Source organism: Elgaria multicarinata, chromosome 9, assembly GCF_023053635.1.
Source record: "Elgaria multicarinata webbii isolate HBS135686 ecotype San Diego chromosome 9, rElgMul1.1.pri, whole genome shotgun sequence".
NCBI classification, from domain to species: domain Eukaryota; kingdom Metazoa; phylum Chordata; class Lepidosauria; order Squamata; family Anguidae; genus Elgaria; species Elgaria multicarinata.
In genome coordinates this window covers 12,153,237-12,175,398 of record NC_086179.1, presented here as the reverse complement: position 1 = coordinate 12,175,398, position 22,162 = coordinate 12,153,237, and the positions used below count along the sequence as shown (strand labels likewise).

Genomic DNA, 22,162 nt, shown 5'->3' with positions numbered 1-22,162 from the left:
AAATGGGACTAGAAAGCAATTTTCCTGTAGTTGTTCTTGGCAACTGGTATTTATTTATTACGTTTATGTCCCACCTTCTTTCCTCCAACGAACCCAAGGCAGCGTACATAATCCTCCTCCTCTCCATGTTGTCCTCACAACAACAACCACCCTGTGAGGTAGGTTGGGCTGAGAGTCTGTGACTGGCCCAAAGTTACCCAGTGTGTTTCCATGGCTGAGTGGGGACTAGAACCCGGAACTCCTGACTCCCAGTCTGACACTCCAGCCACTACACCACGCTGGCTCCCATTTGGCCTCTGAGCATAGATGTTTCATAGCTATCATGAACAGACACCATTGATAGAATCATCCATGAATTTAACCCTATTTATGCATCATAAGTAGCGGTGAAACTCACCATGGGAGCTAGGATGGGGCCATGCCAAGTTACCACACCTACAACATGGCATACCCTAGCCCCACCCTCTTTTGCCTTTCGTCCCGCCCAGTTGCTTCTCCAAAATTGAATTTTGCTCTCAGACTGAAAGAAGTTCAGCGTTCCTGATTTACAAGAACCTGTGTTGGAAATGGAAACGTAGTGGGAAGAAACACAAAATTGGTTTGATCGGATGGGCAAGTGTATGAAGCGGCCTTAATGTCTAGCCGTTGGTCCATCTAACCTAGTATTGCCTTCTTCTGCTGGCCGTGGCTGCCCAAGGTTTCAGAGAAGAGGTCTGCTCACAGCTCCTTTCAGCTTGGGAATCTGGGATCCAGTGGAGGCTGGTGGCTCTGATTTCAGTGGGGCTGTGAATCCATTTGGGGGTTTCAGTCAAAACCAGCCAGAATTCTAAAGGAGCTGTCCAAAGTGCTGAAATGTAGCCTCAGTTTGCTACATTTCAGCCTCTTGGATAGTTCCTTTAGAGTGGTTCTGACAAGCCCAGAATGGATTCACAGCTAGAGTGAAATTGGAGCCACCAGCTTCCACTGTTTGCAGACAAATTCATGGTGGATTTGCCTACTAGAAAAGATGGATATATGCTACCTCCAGGCTCAGAAGCAGCATGCTTCTGAATTACCAGTCACTGGGCACAACATCACGAGAGAGCTATTGCTTTTTTGAATGACTTGTGGGCATCCTCAGGGCATCTGTCTGGCCACTGTGGTGGAAACAGGGTGCTGGACTAGGTAGACCTTTGGTCTGATCTAGCAAGGTTCATCTGATCTTAAAGACTATGCTCTACACTGAGCTATACCTGCTCTAGCAGTCTGCCTTGGGTGCTGATAGGTTGTGCTCTGTCTCCATTTAGGCATACAGATGTGGGTGTGGGTGCGTGCATACACTGCTGATTGAACATGTGCTGTTGTGCTTGTTGGAAATGTAGACCGATGCAACAATGAATTCTGGTAACCAGATCTACAATCACATTGAAGCAGCAAGGAGAGGAATATCTGTGTGTCTTGACTTCCTCCTGCCAGACTTGATGCAGCTACTCTAAATCAGGAATGAAGAACCTCTTTCAGCCTGAGGAGCAAATTCCTTTTTGAAGAAGCTTTTGGGGTTGCATTCCAGTTGTGGGCTGAGCCAAAGGCAAAAGGCAGAGAACCACAATTACCAAAAAGAGCAACTTATTCTAGTGTAAGATTCTTCCTCTTGGCAATTAAGCCTAAGGAGAGGCATTTCAACATTTTAGAATGGGGAAAAAAATCTGCACAGAAGTCAGGAAATCAGCAAACGATTGATGGTTGGGGCGGGGAAGGTGTGTCCCCATCTGGATAACTCCGGAGGGCTTGATTGAAACCGCCCAGAGAGCTTCGGCTGTGGGGCGGTATATAAATGTAATAAAATAAATGAATGAATGAGTAAATAAATAAATAAATAAATAAATTGAGATCCTGGCAGTCTAAATAATCCTGTCATTTCATTTGTTTTCAAAATGACACAACCTGGTGTTGCTCATAACACTGCTGGCGGTGTGGCTTTGGCTCTCTTCAGTTTCCAGCAGTCTGTGGCTCAGGTGAAAACTTTAAAAGAGGAATTGGAAGAATCGAAGAATAACCTCAGTACTGCCGAAGAAAAAAGGCTGAAGATGGCAGCCCAGAATAAACAGCTGGTAGGTGGACTCTAACCATTCCAGCAACTGTAGGGTGACCATATGAAAAGGAGGACCGGGCTCCTGTATCTTTAGCAGTGGTATAGAAAAGGGAATTTCAGCAGGTGTCATTTGTATACATGCAGCACCTGGTGAAATTCCCTCTCCATCCCAGCAGTTAAAGCTGCAGGAGCCCTACCCTTTTTTGTATCTGCTCACTCTGGGCAGGACTCCTGCAGCTTTGACTGTTGTGATGAAGAAGAGATAAAACCAGGTGCTGCCAGCATACAATATGCTCCATTCCATGATCCCTCCCAGTTTTTCATTACACCCAACAACAAATAAAGAAGTTGATAATCCTGTGGTATTTGTGTACATAGATCCTAAGTAGCTTTGTGTTTGCTGGCTTTGTCTCTTCAAACAATCTCCCCCACCATCACCATTCCTTTTTTCATCAGGAAAAAGAGAACCAGTCCCTCATTCTCAAAATCTCATCTCTCCAAGAAGAGGTACTTGTGTAATTAATTGTGTTTCAATTGTCTGCGGCCAGGTTTATCTGGAGACCAGGTTTGCTAGTTCGCTACCACAAGACATAGTGATGGCCACCAATTTGGATGGCTTTAAAAGGGGGCTGGATAAATTCCTAGAGGAGTAGGCTATCAGTGGCTACTAGTCCTGATGACTTATGTGCTACGTCCACATGAGGCAGTAAGCCTATGTACACCAGTTGCTGGGGAACATGGGTGGGAAGGTGCAGTTGTACTCACATCCTGCTTGTGGGTCTCCCATCAACAGATGGTTGGCCATTGTGTGAACAGAGTGCTGGACCAAATGGACCCATGGTCTGATCCAGCAGGGCTCTTCTTGTGTTTTTACATTTTGCTGTGCTTAATAAATAGCATGTGCTTTAATCCAGAACATTGGGAATGCTCTGGATTCAGATGGCCTCCAGAAGAAGATAGCAGAGTTGTCCAGTAATATGGCTGATCTCAAAGTAAGTGGCTTCCCCGTCTTGCTTCAGTGTGGTAAAGGAAGGATACAATGCAGTGCTTTGAAAACCAATGTATCTCTGAACACGCATAGTCAACGCAGAAGCAGGCCTAGTCTCCCTACCAAGGATTAAGGCAGTGGTTCCCTAACGTGAGTCCCCAGATGCTATTGGACTACAAATCCCATTATTATTATTATTATTATTATTATTATTATTATTATTATTTATTTATATAGCACCATCAATGTACATGGTGTTGTACAGAATAAAACAGTAAATAGTGAGACCCTGCCGCATAGGCTTACATTCTAATAAAACCATGATAAAACAATAAGGAGGGGAAGAGAAAGCAAACAGGCACAGGGTAGGGTAAACAGGCACTGGGTAGGGTAGAACTAACAGTATAAAGTCAGAACAAAATCAAGTTTTAAAAGCTTTAGGAAAAAGAAAAGTTTTTAGCTGAGCTTTAAAAGCTGTGATTGAACTTGTAGTTCTCAAATGTTCTGGAAGAGCGTTCCAGGCATAAGGGGCAGCAGAAGAAAATGGACGAAGCCGAGCAAGGGAAGTAGAGACCCTTGGGCAGGCGAGAAACATGGCATCAGAGGAGCGAAGAGCATGCTGAATTGTGATGGGGGTGTAGTCCAAAATCTGGGGATCCAAGGGGAACCCCTGGATTAAGGGGATGTGTCCATGCTAGCGTCTAAACATCTGCATGGTTGTTGTGGGGTCACAGCTCAAAATGTATCATGCATAAACCTGTGATACTCCAAAATCATGTTTTATTTTTACATTGCGGCTCTTAAGATGCGCTTTCCTAATGAAATCTTAAATAAACTTCAACTGTAAGTGCTGTTTTTAAGATCAGGTGTGCCAAATTTAATGGGTCTGAATCATAAATGTAAACCTTATAAGGTTTGGCAATGTTGTACCACAACACCAAACATATATACTTTGGAAAGAAATGAGTGAAAATGCCCATGAGTTCATCGAGGTCTTTCAACTAGAGCTGTTCTCAAAGTTCTTCTTTGTCAATTGTGATGTAAAATATTCTGATTGTATGAATATTTGTGTTTTTTAAATTGATGATGATGATGATAATAGGTAGATATCGCAGTGTGTGCTGCTGATAATAATAATAGATATATGTCTCTGTGTGTGCACTGCTGCTGATATTAATAATAATAATAGATATGTCTCTGTGTGTGTGCTGTTTATATGTTTTATGTAAATGGTTTTATACTATGTATAATGTATTTAAATGGTTTTTAATTTTTGTGAACTGCCCAGATTGGTTTGGCTATGGGGCAATATAATAAAAGAAATGAAATAATAATAATAATAATAATAATAATAATAATAATAATAATAATAATACAATATAACAATACAATATAACATAATAACAATACAATATAACAATGTTATAAAAAATCAAAATCAGAATAAAAATTGCAGCAATTGGATAAATAATTTAAAAAGGAATAATGGGGTGGTGATGGGGAAACTGCTGAAGGAATCCCTTCATCTCTTGTTGAAAAGCAAGCAATGCTAATGCCAGGTGGACTTCCTTGGTGCCATGTCAGAGAAGACCTTGAGATCAGACACCCTAGAATATTTGATTACAGAATTTACTGTCTGACAGTTGATAGCTGATTATCAATGGCCATTTGTTAGTGGTCGTCTTGAGATTTCTTAATTCAAGTCTTTCAAAATTCAGAGAGGCTAACTTTTGAGATAAACTTGGGAATGTGGGAAATAACTTGTTCCAGCTCTCCCACTCGGCGTGAGGGACTGGAGCCCTTGACGCCTCCTCTAACAACTCCTTCTTTTGCCATGGGGAGTATATTCTTGTTGTTGCCGGCTTGGCAGCTGTTCATTGGTGAGGATCTCTTCTCAATCATCCCAAAGTGCAGAACATGGAATAACGGGCTCAAGTTACAGGAAGCCAAATTCTGGCTGGACATCAGGAAAAACCTCCTGACTGTTAGAGCAGTATGACAATGGAACCGATTACCTAGGGAGGTGGTGGGCTCTCCCACACTAGACGTATTCAAGAGGCAGCTGGACAACCATCTGTCAGGGATGCTTTAAGGTGGATTCCTGCATTGAGCAGGCGGTTGGACGTGATGGCCTTATAGGCCCCTTCCAACTCTACTATTCTATGATTCCTTTAGATGTGGCTGGTGTTGGCCAAGGTAGGAAACACCTCTTCGTTGTTGTTTGTTCTCCCATCACAGATGCAAGTGCACCTATATGAGAACATGTTGGGGAATAAAGACACATCCCTCCTTAAGGTTAGTGGCTTTTCTGGACTGTCAGAAACATTCTCATTAAGGCAAATCTTTATCAGGCTGAAGGTGAGAACAAATGTTTTACAAATTTCTACAGTGGCTGGGGCAATATGGGTTTATGATTGTGTTTGCATGTGGGGGGACACATTGAACCAGGGCAAAGGTATAGGTGCTTCTCTTCATCTGCTAGGTGCTTCCTTTGAAACTCTTCTCCAAACTTGGGTTACTTTCCAACACAGTTCTGGAAAACTGCTGGGGTGTAAGCAGCTAGGGAGGAGTTTGGGGCTGAAAGTGCAGAGAGAGCCGAGGGGAATAACATCCCTTTCCTCCATGATCCAGACCATGTATGATCACACTTCAGGAATGCCAAGTGTGGCCTACAGATGGGTTCTGCATAAAGAGCGGCCGAACGCTGCACTTCTTCCTATTGTCTGAAATGGTGTCCCTGGCCATAAATAGTATGGTGTAGCTTTGGCTGTGATCTGCAAGAGTTGTGTCTAGGTCCCACCTTGGCCCAAGATGGAACAGAGTGACTGTATGTCAAAACTCTCTCTCTCTCTCTCTCTGACTTTGAGGCTGTTATACGTGGGGGAAAGCCCCACGGTGGCTGCAGATCTGTACCGCTTCAGTACTTAACCCGACTTTTTCAATCGGAGCAACATCAGCATGGCTCTTCCGCCATCTGACATTGCTTGTGGGGCAATCCAGGGGTGGTCCCTGGTGGGTGGTGACCAGCGATTGGTCATCTTCCACCAGGAAGAGGGGAGGTAGTGGTTCTGGTGCCTGGATGGCCATAGGAAGCCCTGCGCGCCCTCCTCGGCATTGGGATTACCCGACACCACCCCAGCAGAGGAAAACCGTGGGGTTTCGGAGGGAGGTGGTGCCAACCTGGTGCCATGAAGACAGCCTCTCTGTCTCAGTTTCCTTTAGGTAAAAAGGAGTGAGAAAATCATACCCAACAGGGTTATGTTGATGCAATCAAAGCACTTTGGAAGAGGAGGAATGATTTAACAGTTGCAGAATGGAGGTTGCTGGCTAGCATTTTAACAGAGTTACTTTACAGGTGGAAATGTGGTTCTCTCCCTTTTCCCACACACACACACACACACTCACCAAAAAAGAAAAAGAAAAAAGCCCAAGCCAGTGAGATCTCTGGAGAGACCATGGTTCGTAAAGCTCCCTAAAACCCAATATTTTCTTCCAACCATTCTGCATTAGCTGAATGTGAACTGTAGGTGGTGTGATTCCACTGAGAAACAAAAGGCCTCTGTGTGGCACAGACTTCCCAAAAGTTGCTGTTGATGTTCCAGATTGACTTTGATCAGGGTTACCAGTTCTCAGAAACAGGATTATCCCAACTTGTTGCCACCACCTGCCCCATTTTAACAAAGGTGTGCTAAAATTGGCATTTTTATGCCTTTGAGAATTCTGGTGCCTTGGCCAGAGGCACTAGGCCTATGAATGCTATGCTTTCCTATCTGAAAGCATCATCACACAGAGGGAAATCGTGTTTACTTACCGTCGTTTCTCCACCCGTGCATTTGTCCCTCATTACTTCCTCTTCCGAAAGAGGAAATAAACAACATGCACGTGGCCCATTAGGAGGGCCGTTTTGATCCCGCTGCTCCTCCTGCACACAGCAGGGGAAAGCGGTAACTTCTGTCTTTAAAAATAAGTCGGACTTACTTGGGTGGGTTTTTTGTCACGTGAAAAAGGCTAGAAGGGGCAGGAGGTGCTCAGAAGGCAGACAACGTCATGAGAAGGACCCGCGAAAATCCGTGAGTGCCCAGTAACGAGCGTGCAATAAAACGCTCGTCTGATGGAGCTCTGACATAAAGCATGAACAAAAAGGTAATATTAGTTCCTTTACCCATGTATGGAGTGCCCCCTCACACCACACCCTCTTAATGTGTGTATAAAGAAAGTAGGGTAATTGCCCAGAAAAAGATTTTGGGTCCTTCATTTTAAAAAGGTTGTGCTAGCAACTAGCCATGAGGACAAGTTCTGGCTGTTGAGCAATCTTTCCTAAGTATATGAACCTGCAGCTTATCCAAAGCCACTTAGGGTGCAGTATTATGCATGTTTAGACAGAAATGAGTCCTACCATCCCCAGCATCCCCAAGCCAAGCATGCTGGGAATTCTAGGACTTATTTCTGTCTAAACATGCATGAGATTGTGCCCTTAGTGTGGCTAGCTAAAGTAGAAATTTACATCTTGCACTGTTATTTTTTATTTATTTATTATATTTTTATACCGCCCAATAGCTGAAGCTCTCTGGGTGGTACCCGCTAAGTTTGTAATAGAGCAGATTTTGATGAAATACCAAAATCTCCCTCTCAGCTGTACTTGGATGGGAGCAGAAGATGATTTAATATATTTATTAAAACAAATCTCATTTAACTAGGATTTTGTGTTTGCAGCAATGGCTATAAATAACACTTGGAATGAAAGGATCTCAGACACACATCAAACACACGTCATTTGTCTTTTAGTTTCTGGTGGGTGGGGTGGGAAATCTATTTAAAAGATTTAAACCCTGCCTGTCCACCGTATCTTCTAAGGCAACTCCCATTTGTTTTGTGATGGTGTTTTCCTTTTGTAAAAACAAACAAAACCAAACCCCAAACTATAAAGTGCTAAACAGAATACTTAAAGACAAAGCAAAACTCACAGCCATCAACAGAATAAATGGCGACAAGGTTGCATCCAAGGCCATTGAATCTTCAGTCGATGAAAAAAACCGACCCAGTTTGTATGTTGTGCTCCAGTTGCTTGGTTGTTGAACCCAGGAGTTGCCAGGGGCCCACGAAATGACAAGCATGCTGCCTCCAGTTTCAATTTACAACCCAGGAATTGCCGGGGGGGGGGGATCAAAGTTATTATCACACTGCCTCCCATGCATTTGTTGTTTCCACTTTCAGTTAACTCAACAACAATCTTGGGGCGATTGTCGGAGAGCGGTAAATCAGCAGTTACTGCAGCCGAAACTCTCACCACGGCCTGAGTTCGATCCCAGCGGAAGCTGGTTTCAGGCAGTTGGCTCGGGTCGACTCAGCCTTCCATCCTCCCAAGGTCAATAAAATGAGTACCCAGTTAGCTGGGGGAAAGGTAATAATGGCCAGGGAAGGCAACGGCAAACTACCCCGCTATAAGGCCTGCCAAGAAAATGTCAGCGAAAGCTGGCGTCCCTCCAAGAGTCAGTAATGACTCAGTGCTTGCACGAGAGGTTCCTTTCCTTTCCTTAACTCTCAAATCGCCCATGTTGCCTGGGTTTGGACAACATGGCAAGCCACAGTGATCCCCAGCCAGGGTTTGCATATTCACAATGGTGGCCAGCATGTGATGCAGTTCCTTGGGAGTAAATTAACCCACAATGGGCTCTCATGTTGTGCAAACTGGCCCATGCGCTGTGTGTGTATGTGAATATTTATTTTATTTATTTATGAAAACATTTGTATCCCACCCTGTTATCACTGGGATCTCAGGGCGGCGTACAGATAAAATCAGAACAATAAAAACATAAATAATTTACACAGCTAAAAATGTATTAAATCGTTAACAAATTAAAACGGTAGAAAAGTTTAAAAAGCAATAAAACAATTAAAAAATATGTGTGACCATGGAGAATTTAAGAACATAAGAAGTGTCATGCTGGATCAGACCAAGGGTCCATCTAGTCCAGGAAATAACAAAGCGGGACATGGTGCAACAGCACCCTCCCACCCATGTTCCCCAGCAACTGGTGCACACAGGCTTACTGCCTCGGATACTGGAGATAGCACACATTTAGCCCTTGAAGGCTTTGATTAAAAAAGCCATGTTTTAACTTGGCGCTGAAATGAAGCCAGTGTCAGCGCCAGTCAGGCCTCCAAGGGGAGGACATTCCACAAGTGAGGTGCCGCCACAGAGAAAGCCCCCTCCCACGTCTCCCATATACTTAACTCACTTAATATATCGTTGATGGAAGTCCATAAAAAGCAAATAAAAGAAGCTAGTGCCAAAAATTAAACAAAAACAAAGAAAAGAAAGTTAGAGGAAAGAGATGCCTCTGACTGCTAGTCTCTGCTAAAAAAATGTCAGTCTGCTTAGTTTCTCCACAGTTCCCGAGAATGTGGAGAAAGTGTTGCCCCCACTTTCACAACCCTGGGAATGGGTCAGAGAAAGTACGAAAGCTGTTCCTAATGGTCCTTCCCTTATACGCTATACGTCATCTACGCTTGGCCCGTGCTGTGAATTGGATTGGGAGCTGTGCACAAGCAGTGCGATCCATGTGGAGGAAGAGGGCAGGTTTCAGCAGGAAACCGCAAGCTATATATTTTGCTTTTCTGTCTTGGTTACGGATTTCTGCGGAAAGTGCTGAGCAGGGAAAGGCAGGGAGCTTCTGTGCAGAGTTGTCCATGGAGGAATCGACTTGCAAACATCTACGGTTTTCAAAAGCCTTCCTCTAGTTGACTGTTTTGCCTAGGTTTGCCTTGCTCCTGTTCTAAACGCCTGCAGCAAATTTGCATTTCTATAAACAGAAAAAGAAGAAACGAGCAAGCTTATCACTGTAGAAATGTAGGTTACTGCTGCACCCTGTTTTGTGGCAATACACGTTTTATTGAACACGCAAGTTAGGGTGCGTCCAAATGACCACACCCACCTCCTGCTTGCTTTTCCCTTTGCGGTTCTTGTATTAATGAACACATTTCCTGCATTGTGAAGGATATGTTGGGGAAGACTATCGAACCGCCATAGCTAAATGGAACCTTCATGTTCAGGAGCAGTTTACCTCTGAATACCAAAAGCTGTTTTCAAAGAACTGTTGGTCTTCTAATAGTTGTGTGCACTTCCTTGTTCTGAGTTGTGAAGAGGTTTGTGCCTAGAGGCCCCCAGGAGGATGAAGGAAAAAGGAAGGGAAAGAGAGAAATAAAGTGAAGTTCTCTTTAGATTCAAACCTTTTTTCTGGGTCTTCCTTATTGAGAAGAAGATACGAAAGTGGGTTGTGGCCACTTGTGGGTTGTGACTTTGCTTCTGAACTTCTCAGAGCAGTAAGCCCTTTGGATCCAGCTGAATCAATCTGATCCACGGTGCATTGAAAGAGCACATGCAGGGCACATGCTTTGCTTTGCCCATGTATCCAATTCTTATTTCTTTTGCCCAAAGATTTCAAGTCACAAGGCTGGATAGGATGTTTGCCTGAGACCTTAGAGAAGTTCTTCCCATTGAGGGTGGAGACACAGAGCTCATCTACACCAAGCAGGATATTCCACTATGAAAGCAGTATATAAAGGGCAGGAGCCACACTGCTGCTTTATAGCGGTATTGAAGTGCACTGACAACTGTTGGGGCCCATTGCCACATATGATATACTGCTTTCATGCCACTTTCATAGTGTTATATCCTGCTTGGTGTAGATGTGTCATAGGCCGCAACAGTTGTCAGTGCACTTCAGTACCACTATAAAACAGTCGTGTGGCTCCTGCCTTTTATATACCGCTTTCATAGTGGAACATCCTGCTTGGTGTACATGAGCCCACGGTGTTCTAGATGTATCAGTGGTTTGCTTCTGTACTAAAGGTCCCCCTGGATTTAATTTCATTCACACTTTCAAGCGAATGGACCCAATTCATACTTTAGACTAATAAATGGATCAGAACACAGCTGTTCTTCTTTCGCACTTTGCTCTGCTCAAAAAAAGCACACTGAAATGAGTACGGTAATGCACATTTGAGGATAAAATGCACACAAAGATGTGTGTTTTAAGGAAATTGAGTACCAAAATGCATGTTTTGTGGGGTTTTTTTTTAAATGCAACATTAAAAACACAATATTAAAACAGCTATAGTAAAGACTATTAAGTAGCGTGTGTTTTATGTGTTCTAAAATGTGGATTTTCATGAACTGAAAAAAGATCATACGTTGATGCAGAAGTAAGACAGAACGGATTTATGAATGTACACATACAAAAGTGACACAAGAGGATAAACAGACTGGTCAGCCATCTCAACTCTGTGCCTGGTAGCTCTTGACCTGTGCAGACTGATTTTGACCTTCTAAATGACATGACCAAGGAGAGTTTTCAGGCATGCGTTTTTCTGGGCAGGTGCAGCCTAAATGTGCTGGGCATGATTCAGCCCAAGCGGATTAGGAATATTTTGTACGTGGGTTAGATCAGCTTCCGAAAATGGACTAGGTGGCTGCTCTTTTGGTCCTATACTTCTAACGCTTCCATCTTTTGCAGAAGGACTTGGATATCCAGGAACTGAAGTCTACCCTTAAGGAATACATGTCAGTAATAGAGGTACATTTGTAATACATTGTGGTGGGGCGGTGTGGGGGGGAGGAAGGTAGTGCTGCACGTCCCTTGCCCATAGATCCCACGTTAAGAGAGATTTCTTTTGGATGCGAATTCTAGACTCTGCGTGTGGAGAAGAATAAATTGGTGAACAATATTCAGCAGATGCAACAGGAGTTGATATCGTGAGTGTTTCTGTGTTCCAAAGGGGAAAGATTTGGCACCCTTAATAGCCATTCTTTTTGAGCTCCAAAGGCATTAACTCTTCAAATGTTTCTTGCTAGGAACGGCATAAACTTTCCTTTAGTGTACAAGTTCAACAGCAGCATCTTTGAAGGGAACAATTCACTGCATTCTGAGCTGGAACTTGCTGAACAGCAACTGGAGGTGGGAGAAACTCGAAACACAAATAAGAACCTTGCGATCATTTCATTGAATGGATGGTGCTCATGGAGTATTTTCTTTCACAACTTTTCTTGCTACTCCAGAGCTGGTTTCTTTTATGGGGGCGGGAGGGTCCATGCTTTTGCAGTGTTCCTGTCTTTAGGTGTGCTTCAGAAGTGGAGAAGAACAGAAGAAGTGCCATGCTGGATCAGACCAAGGATCCATGTAGTCCAGCACTCTGTCCACACAGTGGCCAACCAGCCATCCGCCAGGGATGAACAAGCAGGACATGGTGCAACAGCACCCTCCCACCCATGTTCCCCAGGAACTGGTGCACACAGGCTTACTGCCTCCAATACTGGAGATAACATTCAACCATCAGGGCTAGTAGCCATCTTTGGGCAAAGGTGGTTACCAGTGGACGCCAGTGACTCCGATGTCAGTGGAGCATTGAATCTGCTCTGGGTTTCAGTCAGAAATCTAAAGGAGCTATCCAAGGTGCTGAAGCATCCTTTCTCCTCGTCTTATACAAGAAACCAGGATCATCCTGTGAAGCTGAACGGTGGGAGATTCAGGACAGATAACAGGAAGTACTTCATGTGCTGATAGAATGCACTACTGCAAAGTGTAGCGATGGCCATCAATTTGGATGACTTTGAAATGAGATTAGACAAATCCATGGAGGAGAAGGCTACCAATGGTGGCTAGTTATGATGGCTATATATTACTTCCAGGATCAGAGGCAGGATGCTCTCAATACCAGTTTTTGGAGTAACATGAGCAGGAGGGTGTGATAGAGTTCATGTCCCACTTGAGTGACCGCTGTGGGAACAGAATGCTAGACTAGATAGGCCTTTGGTCTGATCCAGGAAGGTGCTTATTATGTTCTTATACTTGTGCTGTTAAGCTCCTTGGATCAGGGACCCTGGATCTTGTATTCTTTAAACCACTTTCTGCACTTACGGTGTTTCTCTAGGGTGCCTTCTGCCATGAGCATGTTTTTCAGAACTTTTCTCTTGAGAGGAATGGGCATCTTGGAACTGAACGTAGTGAGGGGCACATCCATATTGGTCTAAAATGTTTTAATCCAGATTTTCCTAACCTGGTGCCCTCCAGATGTGCTCAACTGCATCTCCAACGATGCCTAGTCCAACACATTTGGAAGGCTCTTCAAATATGTTAAAATGTCTTCACCTTTAAATGGTTTGTACTTGGCTTGCAGTCAATTGTGCCTTGTGGCTGTTTTTCTCTTTTGTTCTGAAGAGCCCTGGAATCGAAGTTACTTTGCTGGATGAGACACTGGACAAGGAGGTCTTGCTGCTCCTGCAAGGGCCAGAGCGAGTGGTAGAAAAGTTTAAGACCACCATCCAAAAACTGGTACAAAAGTGTGGGGATATTGCATGAAATAGACCTTGGGATCCTTTCTTGCCCGCTTCCAAACTATAGAGAAAGATGCTTCCTCTCCTGTCTTCTCTTCCCTTTTCATAGCTATCATCAGTGTTTATTCTGTTGGTGATGTTTTAAAGTTCTTAAATTGGTGTTAACGTTTATAAAACAGTTTAAAAGTTCTTATATTGGTTTTAACATTTTAATTGTTAGTCACCTGGGTGCTATTGGGGCCAAAAGCCAGCTAATACATTATTGGTTCTCATCTGTTAAAAGCCAGACAGTAATATTTATTTTATTTATTTTATTTTATTTATTTATTACATTTATATACTGCCCCATAGCCGAAGCTCTCTGGGCGGTTTGCAAAAGTTAAAAACAGTAAACATTAAAAAAGTATACAAAATTTGAAAACCATCAAAAACATAAAGACAACAGTATAAAAACAACATTATCCATTTTAAAAACAACAGTTCAAGGAGGTCAACAGGGATCAGATATGTCTTAACTAAGAGGGGCAAAGTTCTTTACCTTCTGGAATAGCCATCTTGGATTTGCTCAACATATCGAGTGAATTATATTGACCCTGTTCAGATGACACGCCTAGCCACAGTAGTTAAGCATTTTGAGCTAAACTGAGGGCCTGTTCAGACAACATGCTAAACCATGATTAGGCCACTAACCCTTTTTTTAGCAAAAGGTTAGTGAGCATGATTAGGAAGGGTTCACACGACACGCTAAGCCATAAGGCTTAGCTTAAAGTGCTTCACCATCATGGTTTAGTGTGTTGGCTGAATGGGGTCCTTATGGTTTAGCGTGTTGTGTGAACCATAACTTAGAGTGTCATGTGAACCATTCCTAACAATGGTGGCTACATAACCTGTATAATCCCATTTATATCGTTGGAGGCTCAAGTAGCCGCCACAGCTCGGAGTGCCTTTTACCATCTTCGGTTGGTTCGCCAACTACGGCATCTCCTGGACAGGGATAGCTTGGCCACGGTGGTACAGGCATTGGTAACTTCAAGATTGGATTACTGCAATGCGCTCTATGTGGGGCTGCCCTTGAAGCTGCTCCGGAAGCTGGAGCTAGTGCAGAATGCTGCAGCTCGGCTGTTGTCTGGAGCTGCCCCTTTCCAGGATGTAACTCCTCTGTTGAGGGAACTGCCCTGGCTTCCTATTCGCTACCGGACCAGGTTTAAGGTTCTTGTACTTGTGTACAAAGCCCTAAACAACTTGGGACCAGGATACCTGAGAGAGCGCAGAAGCTTCTCCCTTACCAACCTGCCCGGTCACTGAGGTCATCCGAGGGCCTGCTCCTGGTGGTTCCACCTAGATCCATCCTCCGATTGGAATCCACCAGGGGAAGAGCCTTCAGCATGGTGGCCCCCCTCTTGTGGAATTCCCTGCCTCTCCAAGGTCAGGCAGGCTCCAACCTTGTACTCCTTTCGGCGCCTCCTGAAAACATCTTTATTCCAAGAAGCCTTTCTTTAACATGCAGCCTTGGATTACTGTTATTGCTTCTTTTAAATTTTGTTTTAACTGTTTTTATTCTGTTTTTATTTTCATTTTACCTTGTACACCGCTCCGAAATTTTTCAATGTGGAGTGGTATATAAATATTCTAAATAAATAATAAATAAATAAATAATCATGGTTTAAATACTAACCGTTTGCTGTAAAAGGATTAGTGGCCTAACCATGGCTTAGCATGTTATCTGAACAGGCCCAAAGTATGATATTTTGCTCTCTAATTTAACAATTTATGCCAGGAGTGGGTAATATTAGGGGTTTGCATGCTTACAAAAAGAAATTGGCACAGTCAATGCCCAGAGTGGTCACAATAGACGTGCAACAAGAAGAGAAGAGAGATAAAGGCTTGCCTGCTGAGTTTGGTGCAAAGCTGATTTCCAACAGGAGAGTTGCCGTGTCTCCCTTAGGAACGTAGGAAGCTGCCTTATACTGAGTCAGGCCATTGGCCCATCTAGCTCAGTGTTGTGGACACTGACTGGCAGCAATGGATCTCCAGGGTTTGAGGCAGGTGTTTTTCCAGCGCTACCTGGAGATGCCGAGGACAGAACCTGTGACCTTCCTCACGCAAAGCAGGTGCTCTACCTCTGAGCTATAGGCCCACCTTGTCCCTTGCCCATCTGAGATAGGGCCGTATAGCTGGTGGGAGTTCTAGTAAAGTCCTTTATGGGTTAGGAGCCAGGTACCTAAAGAAGCACCTGCTCCCAGCAGTGGAGGCTGGTGGCTCCAGTGTCAGTGGAGCGGTGAATCCGCTCCGGGTTTCAGTCAGAACTCCAAAGAAGCTACGTGAGGTGCTTTTGTCCCTTGGATAGCAACTTTAAAGTTCTGACCAGTTTTGATTGAAATCCAGAATGAACTCACCGCCCCACTGACATTGGAGCCACCAGCCTTCACTGGCTGCCAAGGCAACCTGCCCAGCCATTAAAGGTCATCTTCAGAGCCTCTCCCCCAGGTGCAGTCTTCATCCGAGGTAAGGTGGGTGGCAATCAGGTGCCCCGTTTGAGGTTGGGGAAAGCTGCCCCTAACAGTGAAAACACTGTCTCATTTCGCACCCAGGCAAAAAGATTTTTTTTTTAATCCTCGCAGGCCTTTTAAAGTACTTGAAAGGTATTTTTAATTATGTGTTTTATCTTGTTTTTGTAAGCTCCACTGAAGGACAGTGTGTAAAGTTTTTAAATAGTCCCCCCACCCAATTACTAAATCTCTTACGGCAATAGCGCTGCAATTGTTGAATCCTGCCCGTCGTGCAGATCTTAAAGGCCCAGAGTGCTGGGCTGTGGGTTCAGGGAGAAAGACGTATTGCAGAAAAAGCCACACCTCCAGGCAAAGATGGCCGAACACTTTCCTGTTTGCCCCAGAACGTGCATGGAAGCAGCGACCGTTTAAGTGTGCATGCGCCACTCACAACTCAGGGCACCAGACATGCGCGCATGCACGAGTGAATTGAGGCCACTTCAAATTGGGTGCTTCTCAAGTTCTAAAAGTTTTTTTTTATTTAATATTTTATTACATTTTTCAAAATATGTAAAGCAACTGGACGGCGTGACGTAACCAAGTAGCATTCCAATGAGTTTTCAAAAAAAAAAAAAAAAAACACGTTGCCTTGAAAATCTTTCCAGATATTTCCATGAGTCTGTGGGGGTTTCATGTCCCTTCTGTGATGCTTGGTGAAGGTGATAAGTTGACTCCACCACCCACCACCCCCTGTTTTTCACAGCAAGAAGAATTTTTTCAAGTGGAGGAATTAGCAGGTCTGTCTCAGCTGTGGGGAGCGGATTCAGAGAGCAATACACGAGAAGCCTATCAGAAGAAGCTGGCGGTAAATATACTTGAGCATTGGGCCTTTTAGGATGTCCGTTTTGAAAGGACCAGGCTATTTCTTCTGATTTCTGTGTATGGGATTCAGATGACTAGCTAACTCAGAGGTTGGCCTTATTTTATACATCTCCCATTCCTTCACACCCAGCCAGTGCTGTAAGGAAAGCAAGAGTGTAGGTGAATGGGTGGAGGGGTGGACAGGGTGTGGGAGAGAGAGGCCTTAGCTAGACCTAAGGTTTATCCCAGGATCATCCCGGGTTCGTCCCTGCCTGCTCCCGGGATCCCCTGTGTGTCGTTTACATGAACAGGGATGACCCTGGGATGATCCTGGGATAAACCTTAGATCTAGCTAAGGCCAGAGAGAGAGAGAGAGAGAGAGAGAGAGAGAGAGAGAGAGAGAGAGAGAGAACTTAATATCACTACTCCACACTGTTTCTCTCTTTCTTCCTTGAGATTTTGAGAGGGGGGGGAATATAGAATGGAGATGATCTTAAGAAAATGTGTGGGGTGTCCCTGTTACCAACAGCATGTCCCCCCTCCCTCTGAGATTATGGACTTCTTTAGATTAAGGTGAAATTATGTTGCCTTCCCAGTGCTTTGCTTCCTGCTTCTCTTGTGCAGTTGTAATGGGCTGCATTACATGGGCGGAGAGGGGCAACCACCTGGTCTATAATTGAATACTTCCCCTCCTCTCATTGCTCATAGTCTTGAATGGGACAGCACTCTCTAGCGGGTGCTTTGTAGCACAACTTTGGCTGCACGTGGTAGGAAGTCCCTCAATATTTCAGAAGGATCAGGGTGTGTGGGTGGGTGTGTTTTAGAATGGAATAACCAGGGGGCGGTGTGGGAGATGTGCAGGAGGTTGACAATGTTGTCAAAAGGACCCACAAACTTCCGTGAGTGGCCAGTCATGAGCATGCCTTATTCACTCATGTGAAGAGCCCTTACATCTGAGGAAATATGGTTCTTGACAAAACAAAAGTTGAGCACTCCTGAATGAGTGTGTGTGTGTGTGTGAGAGAGAGAGAGAGAGAGAGAGTGTGAAAGAGAGTGAGTGAGTACTGGATGAAAAGGATCTTGGTCGAAGCAAGGAAAGCAATTATTGATGGGATTAATTAGTAATGATGCTTCTTGTTAGAAAGGCAATGAGCAGAGTAAAAAGAAAAGGTAAAAACATAACCAACATTTAACAGTCACACATGCACACAGGCTATCTTAGAAAAATAAAAGAGAGAGACCTCACTCTTCACTGAAAGTTAGAAAAAAATATATTCACAAATATCTTTGCATATACAATGCAGGTACAGCATAGAGTTTCAAAAGAGTTTGTTCAGTCCATTTTGTGTTCCATTACACTGGCAGGAGCAAGAGAACAAACACATGTGCTCCCAGTAATGGTCAGGGGTGGGGGGAGGAAGGGGAGGAGCAAAAGAAAGCAACCCCAGGAAACCACACTGTAGACTAGAGATTGCAAGGGCTAGCTGCCGTCAAAATTCCCTTGAACTAGCTAACTTCAACACTGATTGTGTGATTTATCCTGGTTTAAAATGTCAATACAGGATCTCCGGGAAGACCTGGGGAAGAGAAGAACTCTCTGGATTCAGAAGCTTGATCTCTTAGAAGCTCAGAAAGAATCCTTGGACAAGGAGGTTATTAAAATGGCAGGCAACCTGAGGAGAATGAGAACTGAACAGCTACACCTGAAGAAAACACTGTCGTCCAGGTAGCCCCCTTCTCTCATTTGTGTGCGTATAGGAATATTTAATAACTATCCATATCAGAGGTGGGGGGAAATGGTAAAGAAAAAAAAGTGGCACTTTTAGCTGTGCAAAGCATGGAAAGATTCACAGTTAGCTTGAAAACAAGCTAAATGTAACCGTTCTAACACTAAAGAGTGCTACAGAGTGATTTGTCACCAAATTGTACTTATTTATAGGAAAGGAAAGGAACCTCTCGTGCAAGCACTGAGTCATTACTGACTCTTGGAGGGATGCTAGCTTTCGCTGACGTTTTCTTGGCAGGCCTTATAGCGGGGTGGTTTGCCGTTGCCTTCCCCGGCCGTGATTACCTTTCCCCCAGCTAACTGGGTACTCATTTTACTGACCTCGGGAGGATGGAAGGCTGAGTCGACCCGAGCCGGCTGCCTGAAACCAGCTTCCGCTGGGATCGAACTCAGGCCGTGGGGAGAGTTTCAGCTGCAGAAACTGCTGCTTTACCGCTCTGCGCCACACGAGGCTCAACTGTACTTATTTATACACAATATTTATATACCGCTCCCCATCCAAGAATTTTGGAGCAGTGAGCAAATAAAATAAAAGAATAGAAACACATTAAAAATTACAATTTTAAAAGAACAGAGTTCAGAGATCATTCAGGGAAAGCTTCCTGGAACAGCGTTTTCAGGAGGTGCTGGAACGAACACAACGTTGGCGCCTGCTTGACCTCCGAAGGCAGGGATTTTTTGCTGCAAACCTTCATTCCCCCAGTGCCTTGTGGTGCGCCCAGCAGAGTGTGACCCATGGGGGCAGGGGCAGGTTTTAACTTTCTCTGGCCCTAAGCTATAACATGAGTGAGGCCCTTCCCTCTTCGCCAAATAATTTAAAAAATTAAATGCAAAATACAGGCTGCACAATTAAACAGAATTTGATAGTCGTGTAACTTCAAGAGTAACAGAATTGGGGGAAATCCTCAATCTCTTTGCGATCTGAGGCACTGAGTAAGGGACCCCTGGAGATAATTTAGACTGACCCCAACCACATAACACTATTCCCCCTTCAGAAGAGGTCTTCATTTTGTGTGAAGTTTATGGTTTCCCAGTGGCAATGCTGTAAACGTGTTTTTTTTCTTTCTTTCTATCTAATGCGAGCGGCCTCATACAATGAGGCCGTAAGCTCTAGCTGGTTTAGCTTGTACATAAATCCGGCCCTGCACGGGGGTGATCTGGGGTGGTGATGCAGAAATGGCCCCTGGATTCCTCCCAGTTGGCTGATCTGTGTTGTTGTTTATATTGTTAATGAGTTTCCAATCGGAGTACTATGCGTAGAACTATCGATGTGGGCTTCCCCAAAGCAATACCTTCTTAAGACTTGTCACAAGGCTGTTTATGGGTTATAATACTCAGACCATGTGTCCCTATGAGCATCCTCCCCCCCTTACCTGCCTCCATTGCCAGCTTCAACTGACGCCACGGGCTCAAACCGGAAGACCAGGCCGCAGCATCAGTTGAAGCTGACGACGGAGGCAGGTAAGCCCCCCTCCCCCCTGCCCCTTTACCTGGCTCCACCGCCATCACTGCACAGACTGCGGCAGCGCCGGTGGCACCCTTCCCCCCCCCCACTTACCTGCGTCCAGAGCTCTGGATCAAGGCGAACTGCTTCGTCTCGATCCGTAGCTCCCCCAACCCGATCCGCCTCTGCCTTTAGCGGAGGCGGATCGGGTCGCTCCGCTCCAGATTTGCCTATCCGAGCGGAGTGGAGCTCAGCCCTAATAGAAATGTAAAACATCTCAGCAGAGCATGGCAGGTGACCTGTGGGCCTTGCTCAGTCTGCTGTCCAGGTGCTCTTCAAGGCCCCAGCTCTGCCTCCTTTATGGTTCTTGATTTTTAAACTGGGGCCAATCTATACCGAGCAGGATGTAACACTTTTAAAATGGTATGAAAATTGTATATGTAATGTGTCCTGGGCCTGAACAGTTCTCATAACCCTTATAAATTGTTATAAGCAGTAGTGTAGATCCTGCCCAGGTCTTGGACTGGACACACCCTTCCCATAGGGGTCACCTTCCAAGAGGGTAACTAAAATGATCAAGGGGCTAGAGCAACTGCCCTATGAGGAAAGGTTGCAACAGCTGTGACTGTTTAGCTTACAAAAGAGGAGAGTAAAGGGAGACGTGATAGAGGTGTGCAAAATCGTGCATGGTGTGGAGAAACTGAATAGGGAGACCTTTTTCTCCCTCTCCCATAATACTAGAACCCAAGGGGGGTCATTCCATGAAGCTGATTGGTGGCAGCTTCAGGACCGATAAAAGGAATCTAGCTTCCTTTAACTCAAGTTAAAGGAAGCCAGATTCCAGCTGGACATCAGGAAAAACTTCCTGACTGTTAGAGCAGTGTGACAATGGAATCAGTTACCTAGGGAGGTTGTGGGCTCTCCCACACTAGAGGCCTTCAAGAGGCAGCTGGACAAGCATCTGTCAGGGATGCTTTAGGGTGGATTCCTGCATTGAGCAGGGGGTTGGACTCGATGGCCTTGTAGGCCCCTTCCAGCTCTGCTATTCTATGATTCTATAACTATTTCTTCACACAGCACATAGTTAAACTATGGAATTCAATAACGCATGATGGCTTTAAGAGAGGGTTGGATAAATTCCTGGAGGAGGAGGCTATCCATAGCTGCTAGTCCTGATGGCTGTATCTTACCTCCAGTATCAGGGGCAGTAGGCCTGTGACAGTAGTTGCTGAGGAACATAGGTTGGAGGGTGCTGTTGCACTCACATCTTGCCTGTGGGTTTCCTCTGGGCGGCTGGATGGCCACTGTGTGAGCAGAATGCTGGAGTAGATGGATCTGTGGTCTGATCCAGTATGGCTCTTATGTTCTTATCACAGCCCTTTAAAGAGAGGTCTGCCTTTTGAAAAGGAGTACATAGATGACCACCCTAGATGAGCGGCCTGGGCCCGAGGAGATAGGCATAGGTCCTGAAGGATAAAAGCCAGATCTTCACATGGAGGTGCCAGAGATGGTACCTCACAATGTTTCTAGGTGTGTGTGCATGTGTGTACCATCTAGTAAACTTAGAAGAGGAAGTAACTGAGAGTTGGAGCAATGCTGCTCTGTATGCCCTTAAGCTCTTACCCAACATCCCTCAGGCAGAATGAGCTAGCCTCAGTCAATCGGCTAAAAGAAGATGCTGTGGCAGAAGCCGACTTCTTGAGGTCAGCACTTCAAGAGGCAACCAACCAACTAGAGGAAGCCAGCAAGAAGGTAAGTGCTGTATTTTGTGTAACTGTGCCACTTTTTGAGATGGAGCATGCAGGATGGTGTGATGATAGGCCTTTGGAGGCCATGAGTGGATGTTCTTGTTTGGTTTGGGGTCTCCAAAAATGAAGGCCTAAGCACTGGGCAAGAACCATTCTATTCATTGAGGTTGAATGGGGGTACTTGCGACCTGTTTCAAGCGCATAGTTCCAGGAGCTCTGATCTGACTCCTTCAAAAGAATTTTGCTTGGGAGAGTGCTTACTGTGGCCATGATGCGTCTGGCTTTCCTTCTTTCCTCTTTCCATTACTTAAATGTTGCTGGCTCTACAGCAGGGATGGGTACCCTCTGGCCTGCTGGCCCTCTGAGGGCTCTGAGTCCCACCCACTTGGAGAAATCCCTTCTCATATCTCCAGTCAGTGATCAGAGATAACAGTGGGCATTT

At 44.8% G+C, this 22,162-nt stretch overlaps 1 protein-coding gene across 1 annotated transcript in view; it reads left to right on the top strand.

The window, feature by feature from the left end:
• IRAG2 (inositol 1,4,5-triphosphate receptor associated 2) overlaps positions 1-22,162 on the top strand; it is a 74,405-nt gene that overhangs the window by 12,221 nt on the left and 40,022 nt on the right. Inside the window, exons 6-16 of the mRNA XM_063134517.1 lie at positions 1,973-2,090; positions 2,528-2,578; positions 2,986-3,063; positions 5,298-5,354; positions 11,576-11,635; positions 11,750-11,814; positions 11,914-12,016; positions 13,277-13,390; positions 16,645-16,746; positions 18,305-18,468; positions 21,610-21,724. Coding sequence (XP_062990587.1) covers positions 1,973-2,090; positions 2,528-2,578; positions 2,986-3,063; positions 5,298-5,354; positions 11,576-11,635; positions 11,750-11,814; positions 11,914-12,016; positions 13,277-13,390; positions 16,645-16,746; positions 18,305-18,468; positions 21,610-21,724 — 1,027 coding nt within the window. The remainder of the gene's footprint in view (positions 1-1,972; positions 2,091-2,527; positions 2,579-2,985; positions 3,064-5,297; positions 5,355-11,575; positions 11,636-11,749; positions 11,815-11,913; positions 12,017-13,276; positions 13,391-16,644; positions 16,747-18,304; positions 18,469-21,609; positions 21,725-22,162) is intronic.